A 14,027-nucleotide genomic window follows, 5' to 3' on the forward strand; every position below is an offset into this window, starting at 1 on the left:
TTCAACGGGTCTGTGCTTTGATTTCTTCATTCATGAAACAGATTATAGTGGTACCTATATACAATAGAATTGTTATAAGAATTAAATAAGACTTTAAAAGACAGCAGAGTTCCTGGGTATAGACTAAGCACTCAGTCCTTGTTACATGTCTTACCACTATTTTTCCATATCAGAGCTGCTCTTCCTTGGGCTCCATGGCTCTGTGAGGGTCCTGTGCTTACAGCCAACAAGGAGGACTAGCGGGAGTCACAGGATACCAGGATTAGCCCTGGAGGAGGTCTTCAAAGTCCTAGCACACCATTGTTCAGCTGAGCTCAGTGAGGCCCTGGAGGCTCTGGAGAGGTGCCCAAAGACGAGGGACAAGGGTCCAGGAGCCCTGTTCCTTTGATGTACTGGGTTTCCACAGGATGTTTCCATGAAAGAAATGTTTTCACCACAGAACACAAAGAGAGACCGTTAAAAGTTGAAAACACTGAATTATATAGTCCAGCCTTCTCACCGCACCCAGTAATTAGCTTCTTGCTTCTCCTGTGTTGGTGAAGCAGATAGTTATAAATTAGCCTTTCAGGGAGAAAGCCATCCCCCTTGCTCACAAAGTTCACTCTCCATTCTTGGTGCTTTGTTCTGTCTTACTGGCTCTTGTGCATTTTCTTGGGTGGGAGACTGACCCCCTCCCCCAAGACTAAATGATTTGTTACATTGCTAATGGCCTCTAACTCACTCAGGGATAATTTGCCTTGCACAGGTCACCTATCCTTTATGGCCTGCCTACTGTTCACCTCAATGCAGGGCAGCCCAGGCCCCAGCATCAATAATAGACTGACGTGTGTCACCCCTGACAGAGGTCACACCAAAAGCACTCTTATGTCACAGACTCAATTACAGTGAATCCTTTTAAAAGCACTCTTTTTCTATGGCACCTCTCACTGAGATCTATTGTTAAGGTTGAAAATGTTAAGAAAAAGAGAAAGAATTTTGCCTATCCGTGGCCTTCTCAGATAAATTCAGTAAGAGGAATTTCATTCCTGGTGAGAGAATGGGGTTATTTAGTCTTGTGAAATGAGTACCATTTATCCGTATTTCCCCTCCAAGAGCCTCTTATTTGGTAGCTGCAGTTACTTTGTGGTTGTGAGTGTGATCATGAATAATAGGAAGACACGGTTTTGTCTCTCAAGCAGTCCACTTTTCAAAGCTGAGCACATTTCCATGGTGTTCTATTCCTTGCTAGAGAGATTAGTGGGTCCGGATGAGAACGCTCAGCCTGCAGGCTCCAGCGACATACAGCAGGATCCTCATGGCTTGGACACACTGGAGAGGAAGTCAGAAACCTCCCATACGCAGCAGCCGACCCTTTGTAAGCGGAGTTGGTTTAGTGAGGGTCGGTTCTGCTCAGAAACATAGGATGACCCCTTCTTCACTCTGGCGGCCCTGGTGCGCTCTGCCAAGGGTTCAACCCTGGATACTCTGAAAGTGCACTGATCCTGGTTTCTTACCTTTCTCCTCTCTCCCAAGAGAAATCTTACAGGAGATCCAGAGGCTGCGGCTAGAGCACGAGCAAGCTTCTCAGCCTACCCCAGAGAAGGCGCAGCAGAACCCCACTCTGCTGGCAGAGCTGCGGCTCCTCAGGTAAGAAGGAGCCTGAGGCATCGCAGGGAAACAGGTGCCCGGACCTTCGGTAAAGTCTAATGCTGTTTACTTTCTCCAAACAAAGAGACTAAATTAAGCAGGTTCTGTATGGCTATGTTTGGAGTTTACCAAGTCCCTACTGATTGTAGTCATGAATGTTTCTGAGGGTTCCACTCTAGCCCGTGTCTTCAGACACGTTAACATCTGAGCACCACAGCACAGCTGGCCCAGGCTGCAGGGCCTGCCTGCTCGCAGCTGGGATCCAACCTTCCCAGGCCCATGCACCTGGCTGGAGGGACCAACCCTCCAAAGCGCTGAGTTATGGAAAGGAAATCTACAGAGCCTGCAGCTGGTGGGGCTGCTTCAAGTATGAGATCACGTCCTACTTTAGAATAACAAAATTACTTAACTGAAGACACGGAAATCCTTTCTTTTCAAGCCATGTCATTTCTTGTCCTATCTTCAGAGAGATGTATTAGAAATCCTTGCACATTCTACTACACCAGCACCCAGAAGGAATGAAAATGAAAAGTAGGGAAAAGTAATGTTTTGCATCCTCCTCCTCCTCAGAAGCATATAAAAGTAAATGACAGTTGGAAAGTATGTTTCACCAAATAGGGTTCTGTGAGCCCTCCAGGTGCACAAGGTGAAAATTAACTTCGATATATCCTGAAATATAACTGAATAAACCAGCTTGGAAACCAAGTAGTCGTTCACCTACACATCAGAGTACTTTTTCTCTTCCTGAAATGCTTTTTATACCTCTTCCCCTGGGTGTCCTATTCTCTAGTGGAGGGATAATGACTAGGGATTTTTCATAAGTGTTTTCATCAATTCCCACCAGTTAGCATTTGCTTTCCAAAGCGTTTGGTGCCCCTGGTGTTTGGTGTATAATACAGTCCAGGAAGGCATCTAGATGTGCCTGGGTCACTGATGAAGAGTTTCCAACTGACATTTTTTCCCTCCGGCCCTGACTTGTGGGTGTTCCCATGACCCCAGCTGAGCCCAAAGCCACACAAAGGAGTGTGGCTCTGCAAGAACCTACATACTATTGGCCCTCACTGTCAGCTGGTGCCTCACATCTGAGACTTGAGTCCTGAGTCCTGAGGGCTGAGGCCCGAGGCACCTGAATCCCAACTAACTTGCGTTTGCCTGCCTCTGTACTCTACACATTTCTTCTGTAGAAGAAATACCCTCCCTTTAAGAGTATTCCTCTAGATACTTATAAACCACTCATTCTGTGCTAAGCACTTTCACAATTTGTGGATTTCAGAGGTATGCCGACACCCCAGGTTAAGAAACCCAGCTCTGGGTGTTGTAAGTTTTATCCTTTAGTCATTTCAGACTTTGAAAGCACTCCAAAACAATGGGCCTCGTCATTTTGGCCTCAGTTCGCATTGCAGTGTGGCCATGTGAAACAGCCAGAGAAACTCCTTTCTGTAACTTTGATAGAGGTCTTCTCATTCCATTACCTCCTTCCCAGGGCCTTTTGTTGAGAAACCAATGGGAGAGAGTTCTTTTAGCTCAGGGATAGTAGAGGGGGAAAAGGAGCAGAGCTCTGCTTTTCATGAACTCTTACTTTATTTTTATCTTGACAGCACCAGGACCTTTCTAAATAATCATATTTTCCTTTTCACTTTAGCCACAGCAAAGCTGAAATCCAAGTTTTTGCAGCCCAGGTCTGACAGCTGAGGAGGATTATGTGGCAGGCGTGTCTGTGAGCTGATCTGACACTTCTGTGCACTAAGCTCTATACACACTGCTCCATATAGTTGCTGTAACACTCCTGGGAGATGGACAATATTGCACTCCTTCTATAAATATGAAAACCAAGACCCACAGGAGTTAAATAACTTGCCCTAGATCCTGCACAATGAATAGCACAGGTGGATTCCGTCTCCCTTTCTTGGGCCTTGATGATGTATCTCCTGCCTGAACTACTACAATGAGCACTTAATTGATTTCCAGCCCCCGGTCTATCTACTCAGCTATCAGAACTATCTTTCTTCATGTTATTATTTATTTTATTTATTCAACAAATATTTCTAAAATGCAGTGTGCCCCGAATGTGTTACAACACCATGATGAGTTGGACAAGATACTCTTCCTGGTCTCATAGAGTTTGTGGTCTACTAGGGAAGTGAAACAAATCAAATAAGTGTGCAAATAAGAATATAATTATAAACTGAGATAAATGGTAGAAGAAATCTTCCTTTTAAAAAGATGATCAAATCTGCACTTCACTAGAGTCAGAAAGGGCTGCCATGACGAAGGGTTGTTTGAGCTGAAGTATGAAGAGCAGGACACAGGGAATGGGTATTAAGGATGGGGAGGGGCCTGGAACAGCCGAGGAAAGGGTCCTCCTGTAAGGTACAAACTACATGTACAAGGACTAAATGGTGGGACAAAATATGGAGATTCTTTACGAACTAAAAGTTCTATAGGGGAGTGCGGGAAGGGGCACATGGTAAGAGATGGAGCCGAGGATGTGGGTAAGGGTAGATCATGATTCTGTGGTCTTTCAGGCTATCTTAACGGTATTGCTATCAGTCCCACAACTGGAAGCCACTGAAGGATGAGAGTTACATCGCAAGCGAATGTACTGGATTAGATTGTCAAGTCAGACTCACATGAACCAGAGATCTTACTCCAGTGTTGAGCTTGACTAATAACTTCAAGAATATAGGCAATCAAGAGGCACCGATGAAGCAGAGAAAGGTCTGGAACATTTCACATGGTTCCCCAGGGTCTTTTCTTCTCACGTTGGATGTAGCTTCCGTGGGAGATTTTGCAAGTGAGGTAGTGAGCCTTCCCTGAACTTCCACGGCTCGGTAGAACTGGCCGTCTTCTTCTGTTACCACGTATAGTGATTGTTCTTGTTTCTGTTAGACACTCACCATCATTATTTTGAACTTTTTCATGTTTCCTGCTCTCTCACCCAAGTACAAAAAGTGTAACCTACTCATTATTTTATTTATAGTATCTTTTTTTCAATTTTTTTTAATTTTTATTTTTTAATATATATTTTATTTTTTTAATATATTTTATTGATTATACCATTACAGTTGTTCTATTCCCCCCCTTCTTTCCCCTCCACCCGCACACTCTCTCCCCCACCCTTCTCCCCCCCTTATTTTATAACCACGTGTCTCAAGTTCTTTAGGCCCTATATTTCCCCCACTATTCTCACCCTCCCCCCTATCTATTTTCTACCTACCATCTATGCTATTTTCTGTGCCTTCTCCCCCCTTCTCCTCCTCCCACCCCCCTGTTTCTAACCCTCCATGTGTTCTTCATTTCTATGGTTCCACTCCTGATCTAGCTGTCCTCTTGGTTTGCTTTTGTTTTAGGTGTGGTTGTTAATAACTGTGTGTTTGCTGTCCTTTCACTGTTCATATTTTTCATCTTCTTTTTCTTATATAAGTCCCTTTAGCATTTCATATAATAAGGGCTTGGTGATGATGAACTCCTTGAACTTGACCTTATCTGAGAAGCACTTTATCTGTCCTTCCATTCTAAATGAAAGTTTTGCTGGATAAAGCAATCTTGGCTGTAGGTCTTTGGATTTCATGACTTGGAATACTTCTTTCCAGCCCCTTCTTGCCTGTAAGGTCTCTTTTGAGAAATCCGCTGACAGTCTGATGGGTACTCCTTTGTAGGTGACTGTCCCCTTATCCCTTGCTGCTTCTAGGATTCTCTCCTTCATTTTAGTCTTGGCTAATGTAATTATGATGTGCCTTGGTGTGTTCCTTCTTGGGTCCAACTTCTTTGGCACTCTCTGAGCTTCCTGGATTTCCTGGAAGTCTATTTCCTTTGCCAGACTGGGGAACTTCTCCTTTATTATTTGTTCAAATAAGTTTTCCACTCGTGGCTGTTTCTTTCCCCCTTAGGCACCCCTATAATTCAGATGTTGGAACATTTAAAGATGTCCTGGAGGTTCCTAAGCCTCTCCTCATTTTTTTGAATTATCGTTTCTTCATTCTTTTCTGGTTGGATGTTTTGTTCTTCCTTCTGGTCCATTCCATTGATTTGAGTCCCAGTTTCCTTTCCATCACTATTGGTTTCCTGTGCGTTTCCCTTCATTTCAATTAGTTTAGCCTTCATGTGTTCCTCTAATTTGTGACTATAATCAACCAGCTCTGTGAGCATCCTGATGACCAGTGTTTTGAACTGTGCATCTGAGAGGCTGGCTATTTCCTGGTCGCTTAGAGTTATCGGCTCTGGGACTTTGAGTTCTTCTTGAGCCATCTTTTGGACTGTTCGTGCCTGTTACATATCAGGATCGGAGCCCTAGTTGTTCACCAGAGCAGGGCAACTCAGTTGCTGGGTTGTGACGCTGTACGTGGGGGCGGGGTCAAAGAGGAGTAATGGCAGTCTTGTCTGCCGCCTCCTGCCACTGCCTCTGCAGCTGCCACTGTCACCAGGGCCCTCATGTTTCGTCCCACTGCACGCGAATGTGCCAGCAAATGTGCCACCGCCATCAACCCTCCGCCACTGGGTTCGCCCGCTGGGGCCTGCACGGTCCGTCTCACTGTGCACAAATGTGCGACCAAGGTCAGTGTGTCCCGAACCCCGACTGGGTACTGCCTGGGTCCAGGGATCTTTCCTGCCCCACCCTGCTCCACTGCTGGCTCCGCCTCTCTTACTGGTCCCGGTTGAATGGTTCATTGTTGTCTGACTTCCATATAATTCAATTTTCTGTTCTTTGGCTGTGTCTTTGTTCTCCAAACCTTTGTTGTATTCAAACTTGGTTGTGGGAGAAGGCACAGTGTTTCCACCTATGCTTCCATCTTGGCGAAGTCCTACAGTATCTTAAAACAAAAGTGCTGAATAGATGTTTGTGGATTGAATGGATGAATTGCAAAACCCTGAAAAGATAGCTAAAAAACTGCGCAAAGGTATTAAAATACTATCTTCTATAATGAAGAAAGCATTTTTTTAAACTGTGAAGCAACAAACTTCACCCTACAAATGTCAAGAAAAACAACTATCAGTTTTCACATCTGTCCCTTGCCTAAAACATAGGCTCCCAAAATTGCACTCTTTTTAAAGTATATAAAATTATGCTTCATGACAACTTGTTAATATAAAGTGACTTTTTTTTTTTGTTTCACCAGTTAAAATGAAATTGTAGTCCCTGAGAAAATTCTGTGGTGTCCAGACTTGAATTTCATGGACCAATTTAGTTTTTTAATTATATTTGGCAAACAATAAAAAGTTGAGTACTTTTATCTGCTACTATATAGTGACATTTTAAGACACTACCATCATCTATTGTCACGAGTTTCATGACAGTTTCATGAGTGACAGTATATATTTTATTTTTTATTATGAACAAGCACTAAGCCTTCTATGTTTCACCTAGAGATTGCAAACATTTTACCATATCCTTCTCTATCTCCATATATATGTGTGTGCATCTACTTGAATATAAATTACATATGCATTTTTGATGAGTGATTTGACAGTAAGTTGCCGACATCATGACGCTTTATGTCATAAATATTTACGTGTATATCTTCTAAGAAAAAATATGTTATCTTACATAACCATGGTATTATCAACAAATTCAGGAAAGTTAATATTGATATTTATTGCCCACTCTGCAATTTATATTAAAATTTTGCCTATTGTTTCAATATTGTCCTAAAAGAAAGTAGGTTTTTAACACACATTCAAAACTAGAAATAATCTGACAAGATTTCAAAATAAAAGACACTTCTTTAGAGATGAATATATTTACCTCTGTGAAAATCAAGTCATAACTTAGTCCTTATTTCGTCTTTCCTCCTCTTTTCTCCTTGGAACAGTAGAGGCCATGCCACATTCGGTAATCGCTGGTGTAAATACTTACAGAGAAGATTAAATAAAGACATTACCAATTTTTTAAAATCGAATTTAACCAAATGCATGAAAGACTGTCATGTTTTGAAAGATGACTACTGTAAGATAAATGTACAAATAACTTTTTTTAATTGTGATTAATTCTAAACTAACGATAGTTAGCTTCTTCTGATAGTTTTTAGATGCCTTTCTTAGTATTACTTGCCTACAGTGTTTGAATTTTGTTTCAAACCTCTTCTCAAAGTGCTTCTCTGGCCAAAAGGCCAAAAAGTACAGCGCGGTATCTAGAAGAGAACTGGAAATAAATCCGAAGGACGATTTACCCTTCTACCCCAGCCCTACTACTGGATGTGTTTGGGACACCGTGTATAGATGAGGTCAACGAAAAAGCAGCTAATGAATTTGTCACTGAAGAATATTTTTTAATGAGGCAAGACTTTCAAAATTAGAATCTGTAGCCCAGGAAGACAAAGACTGAAATAAGAAGCCATTAAAGTCTATAAAATTATGATGTTCCTTATCCACACGATTCAGCAAAGAGGCAATTATGAGGGAAATCAAAGGGAAGATTGCTTTGGGAGTAAGCCTTAAGTGGCAATAAAAGCTGAAAATATATTCAAAAAGAGTTATGTTTATCAATTTTAAATCCATCACTCATTAGAGAGTAAGCCAATGTGAAAGCGAATTAGAAACGTCCCATTTATATCTATAACCTGTCCTCCCGCAAAATATCTTTCAGTCAGATGAGCCATTGGCCTAACTCAGTGTGACATTTTTATATTGTCAGTTTTTCATTTCAGAGTCCCTGCTATGGCTCCACTTAACATTGTGTCTGTGCCGTTGAGACTAGGCACATCCATTTAGACACTAATGCATGTATGGTTAAAACATCCACACATTTCTAAAATAAACGTTCCAATATTTCAAGCTCAGACAGAGAAGCTTTTGGATCAAGAAAATAATGTATATATTGCTTATTCACTAATGGTCGTGAAATCATCTATTTGAAATTGATTTAAAAGTGTATGGAAACTTCAGAAATGTGAACCATTAATAGGCTTCTTTATACTGTTTCATTTATTCCCCCTTTTAAAGGTATTTTGGATACCTCGTAGTGTCAATATCAGTGGTACAATGTAGATTGTCCTTCATGGTTTTCTTGCTGACAGTTTAATGGTTCTACAAAACAAAACAAAAGATAATTAAACAAAGACAAATCTTGTAGATTATTTTCAGTTACAATAATTGTGTGGGAACTTCCTTATTCTGATTTGTTCGACTTTATAAAACCAAACCCAAACAAAAAATTAGATTGACTGTAATAACTATGCACCATTAATATTTGACCTCTGAAAGGCATACTAAGGGTGGAAGAGATGAAAAATGTCCCTTGATGAATCTAATTCCTAAATATGAAGGCCATCCGTGTTTTCTGTGAGACTCACCAAAGGGTCCTTGGGCTTGGAGCATCTCTGGGGTTGGCCTTTCTCAGCGACAGTTTGGTTTTTGTTTGTTGCCTCAAGGAAACCCAAGGGCACAGCACAGGGGGCCCAACCTGGGGGGCATTTAGAAAAGATTTCACCAATGACTAATCCAGGATAGAAGGGGAAAAGTGTTTGAAGGATTAAACTTCTGTTTTAGCATGACTTCTAACAAATAAATATCCACCTCAAGCTATAATTGTTCATTCATTTGACATTTCCCTGCCTAGTAACCATGTCAAACACCCAGAGGTTCCCTGTTTCTGGAGGTCCACTAGTCCCACCAGACTGGGAAATGTGATTAGCTCAGTGACTTGAATGCTGCTTCTAATGACAATTGCTTCTTTCTCAGACAGCGCAAGGATGAGCTGGAACAGAGAATGTCTGCTCTCCAGGAGAGCCGGAGAGAGCTCATGGTCCAGTTAGAAGGTCTCATGAAGCTACTGAAGGTAAGGCAGATTTTGTACAAAAGTTTGCACACAATATACATTAGTTTTTATAATTACTATATGTGATTTCCCCAAAAATATGGCTCTAAATTCATATATAGGAACTTAGATGCATCAAATGATAGCATTCAGTTACAGGGCTTATTCTTACCCATTTTCTGGAACCAGACTACTGAGGACCTTCAAGGAACAACTTCTTCTTGGCTTATTTCAGTTTCTTATGTCCTTGAATGTAATAAGACTGTATTTATTTAGAAATATTTTACTTTTAAAGCTTTCAGCAATTCTGACTAAACTGAATAGAAGTTAATGTCTAAATCATAAAATAAAGATACAGCCCCTAAATAACTTTGGTGGTAATAGTTTCATTAAGAAGAATAACTGTTAATTTCAGTCAAATTGTTCATCTTGCTTGTGTGGCTTCAGCAGCAAGTCACATAAGTTCTATGGGTCTCAATTGCAACTGCAGTTGAAAATGTCCCCTTATTTTTTTCTTCTTATCCTGTTGCCTGAGAGATATTAACCCCTTGGGCCAAAAAGAAGTTCCTGGTAAATTGCTAACAAACTTAGTTTCAGAAAGTTGAGCTTTAAAAAAAAATTTTTTTATTGTTCTCCTTACTTTTCTGAAGGTAGCATGTTTAAGGTCCCTAGAAGTCCTCTGCAGACTGCTCTAATCTATTACTACTTACTGTCCTTGGGAAATTACATACTTCCTTTCATAAATTCTTTTTCCTTTTTAAAATATACACTAAATCACATTTTAAGTCAAAAGTAGACTAATTCTGGCCACATGTCTATAGTCGGCCCAGTAGACATATCAGTGCTGTGTGGTCACCCTGCCTGGTGTAAACAAGCATGAAACAGTGTGGACTGAGACAGCGACACCCAAAGGCAGGGGCTAGAACTTCTGATAAGGAAACAGGGGCAGAGTCCCTGGGGCAGTGCGCCTGAGACATGATGTCTGGACTGTCAGCTCGTGGACTTCTCATAACCCTGACACCCCATCATTTTTTGTTTCTGTGTTCTTTTCTCTCTCCTCCTCCTCCTCATCATCATCATGTTCCTTCTCCTTCTTTTTTTCTCCCTCACTCCCTTTCTTCCTTCCTTTCTTCCTTTTTTAAACCAAAGTATGTGTTGAAAGCTACCTAGTCACTGCTATAAGTTAACATTTTTTCTTTTGTTTTCTTTACTCTTTTTTACTCCTTAGTCTACCTTTCCTGCCATCAGTGTTGGAAATGCTTTATCTTTACACACAACTATCAGTGTATTATTAGACATGTACAGCAGAGAATTCGGTTTTTGTTGCACTTTGTATGTTAGGACAGGACTGGATAATTAACCACCTATTGCTGTTTCTGGCCTGTTATCTCATTTGATGATCTAGGAAAGCTCTTTCTGCTTTCCTTTCCAAATATGCCAAATGAAGGAGGTCAGCCCCATCTTTCTCTTCACTGAATGACAGGAAGCTTTGAAAACATCCCCTGCTTCTATTCCAATAGATTCTATCCCCATAACATTGGGATAGAGTCTATTTACCACCAGTCATCTGGGCATCAACTTAGCCTAACTAAGGAGTCTGTTGTATCAGGATGTACAAACACCAGGACAGAGACACTGTGTAGAAAGATGGTTGGACATGGAGAAAAGAGATGGGTCTATAGTTTCAAGTGCCTAAAAAGACTTCAAACTGGAGGCATTGAGGTCGAAGAGACCTGGCCTGCCATCACAGCTGTGTTGATGCTTTCCCCACTTTGCACCCCTCACACTGTATACATGCTCTTATTGGAACCCTGGGTAATCTAACTGTTATTGATTCAATCTTTCTGTAGGAAGAAGAACTGAAACAGGGAGTAAGTTATGTTCCCTACTGCAGGTCTTAACTAACAGTGGAGGGGCCTGCCGTCCTGCTGTTTTTCTCATTGCTTTTGCCTCTAATGTATGTTCATGCTTCAGTTTGGAAAGAGAAAAAAATCATACTAATTTGCTTCCTTTTCAATGTAGTGCTTGAACTGAAATATATTAAATTTAGCATTTTTGTAACTATTACCACTGTTGGCATCAAAAGACGAGTTATTGTGTCTTTGAGAAGAGGGAACAAATTGTAATTTGTTGGACACTTTTTTAGATCTCCATGGGTCTCAGTTTCAAACCAGTCTCATGCTTTTCGGGGTTGTTGATCTTTTTTTAATAGAAAAATACCTATCACAGTCACTGAAGTTACACTAGGTGAAACCCACAGTACTCAGCAGAAGCTAACCTCGTCATCCTCTGATGCTGTGAATTTCGGTTCAGTTTCCATTTTACTGAAAAGGTGTGGAACCTCTTTTTACAAAAATTAGCTAATTACATCTCTTCTTATTATAAAATTATTAAGCCCCAATTCCCCACTGCTCACCAAAATGTGCTCAATCTTATGAAGACCATACATACTCAGTAATTGTTCGCTTCCCATTGTTTACTTCTTCCCAAGCAGAATCCCTACCACTGGTTGACAATAATCTCAAAAGAATGGGTAACTTTCCCCCTTTCTCTTATCACCGAGAACCTTTCTGCTCTGGGAGTTTACAAGGCCCTCACATACATCTCTGAAAATAGAGACATTTTGACTCTAACTGTGGCCTAAACTGGAATCCTGTCTCTAACCCTGTGGACAAGTTCAGAAGCCACCAGACAAAGCAGTGTACTGAAAAAATAATAACAATGAGATGAAAGCAAAATAAAAGCAGCTTTAATTTCAAGTGCATGTACCAAGCTATGTATGCCAATATATCCCACCTGCTAGTATTATGAAAAAGTTTCACATTCTTCCCATGGATCAATTAGAACTACAGCCTGTCCAATTTCAACCTACCTTTTAATCCTTCTGTATTCTCTTTCCTATTATTCATTGTGTGTGTTTGTGTGTAACAAAAAATGTTTGCAAAATGCTGGACACATTTTTACTCTTTATTCCCCTGGTCTGTTAAAAAAAAGGAAGTGTAAAACTCATCTGTAATGTCAGACAATAAAAACAATGTATTACATTATTTTGTATTTTGTGGAAAAAATTACTTTACTAGAACTAAAGCCCAATTTTAGTAAGAGACAGTACCCCTGAGCAAAGGACACACAGTGACAGCCTCTATAGTTGCCCAGAAATGCATACACAGGGTATTGCTGTGTACTTCCAGCACACTTAGATCGTGCGAGAGAAAAATGCCTCGCTGTGGCACTTCTTTGCCAACAGACTCTCTTCTTTCCTGTCTCTCGCTTAGCCTGTGCATCGAAAAAGGAAATAAGGGTTCAGTATAAGGGTCTCCTCCTAGTGGACAGAGAGGGAAATCATCCTGTAATCAGTCAGCCTTGCTTTATCCATTTCCCTCCAGGACTCCTCTACCGTTTCCCAGGCAATACATTCTTGAAAGGCTCAGTGGACCAGGAAGTTCATAAACCAATGGATGCATAGAGCCGGAAAGTGTAGAGGCAGAGAGCGAAATGATGGCAGCACTCATAAGAGCATCGTTACTGCCTCCTTTCCTTCCTGCTCCTCCCCACTGAGCCCTCAGCAGCTGCTGCATCTTTGAAGGTCAGCCAGCAGTAAGTGCCGCTGCAGAGGTACTTAAAGGCCATTACTGCTAACACCCAGATGTCAGCAATGCATTGTCTGGACCGGGGAGAGTTTGCCTGTCTTATTTGCTTTTCTACTCAAGCCTCTTTTGAAAAGGGACCCGAGGCGGCTTACAACAAATAACATAAACAATGACTTCATAAAATGAAAAAAAAAATTAAAATGCTAAAGAAAAAAATGCAATTATGCTAATTATAAGGGACAGGAGTATTATTCTAAGCTTTCTGGCAATGAGGCAAAAAAGAAAAACATAATTGGTGGCTTTTATCAGAGCAGAAATCCTAGTTCTCAGGGGACCAAACTTCTGTTGGCATAAAGTGTGAAAACAAAGTTTTCACTCAGAGCTTTATAGCAGTGCTGAAAAATATTATGAACAAATGTGGTAGTAGCTTTCTTATGGCTGCTTCTTCTACTGACCTTCAGTGAGAATTGAGACAGAACCCACCTGTCTCACTTCTGCAGAGGCAGTTCTACGGGGAAATAAACAAATGCCATCCAAATATATAGAATTCTCATGGTATAAAATGATATAAGGAGAAAATTGAGGGGATTTAGTCTGGCATCTGCTTCTAAATTATGTGTTTATTTACAAGCCTTTCCTCTTTGGAGATGTTCCCTGTGTAAAATCAGGTTTAAGACACTGCACACAACAAATTGTGCTTGATTTAATAACCTCTACTTGCTTTATCCTAAGTCTGTGTGGTTCATTGTATTTTATTACACTGGTATATATAATTCCTACTTATACTGTTTCGTGTTAGAGGTAATGCATGAATTTATTCCCCCTTGAGGAAAAAACATGAATTTTAAAAAAATTAGTGCCTGTAATATAATATAATGATTATGATATGATAAGCAATAAATTTTTTTACAAAACTTGAATTGAAATTATCCTACCCTCTTTCTTCTTTGTGTATATTTAAGATTTGTTCAAAGCACCATAAAAAGAATACTCATAAAAAGTTTAATAATGAAGGTGACTGGAGTGTAATTTCAATGATGGTATGTCCCAGAATTTCT

The 14,027-nt window shown here is 40.6% G+C and overlaps 1 protein-coding gene across 22 annotated transcripts in view; it reads left to right on the top strand.

Annotated features, from left to right (window-relative positions):
- Positions 1-14,027, top strand: part of DTNA (dystrobrevin alpha) — a 364,229-nt gene that overhangs the window by 329,799 nt on the left and 20,403 nt on the right. For 17 of the 22 annotated variants that reach the window (XM_037032686.1, XM_037032731.1, XM_037032679.1 and 14 more), the window contains 2 exons: positions 1,513-1,626; positions 9,304-9,400. In XM_037032686.1, coding sequence (XP_036888581.1) covers positions 1,513-1,626; positions 9,304-9,400 — 211 coding nt within the window. Of the gene's footprint in view, positions 1-1,512; positions 1,627-9,303; positions 9,401-11,229; positions 12,664-14,027 lie in introns of those variants that run through there. The other 5 variants (XM_037032812.1, XM_037032838.1, XM_037032828.1 and 2 more) reach the window with 1 other exon arrangement.

Source organism: Sturnira hondurensis, unplaced genomic scaffold (assembly GCF_014824575.4).
Source record: "Sturnira hondurensis isolate 20B ecotype Veracruz unplaced genomic scaffold, ASM1482457v3 Scaffold0001872, whole genome shotgun sequence".
In the NCBI taxonomy this organism is placed as follows: domain Eukaryota; kingdom Metazoa; phylum Chordata; class Mammalia; order Chiroptera; family Phyllostomidae; genus Sturnira; species Sturnira hondurensis.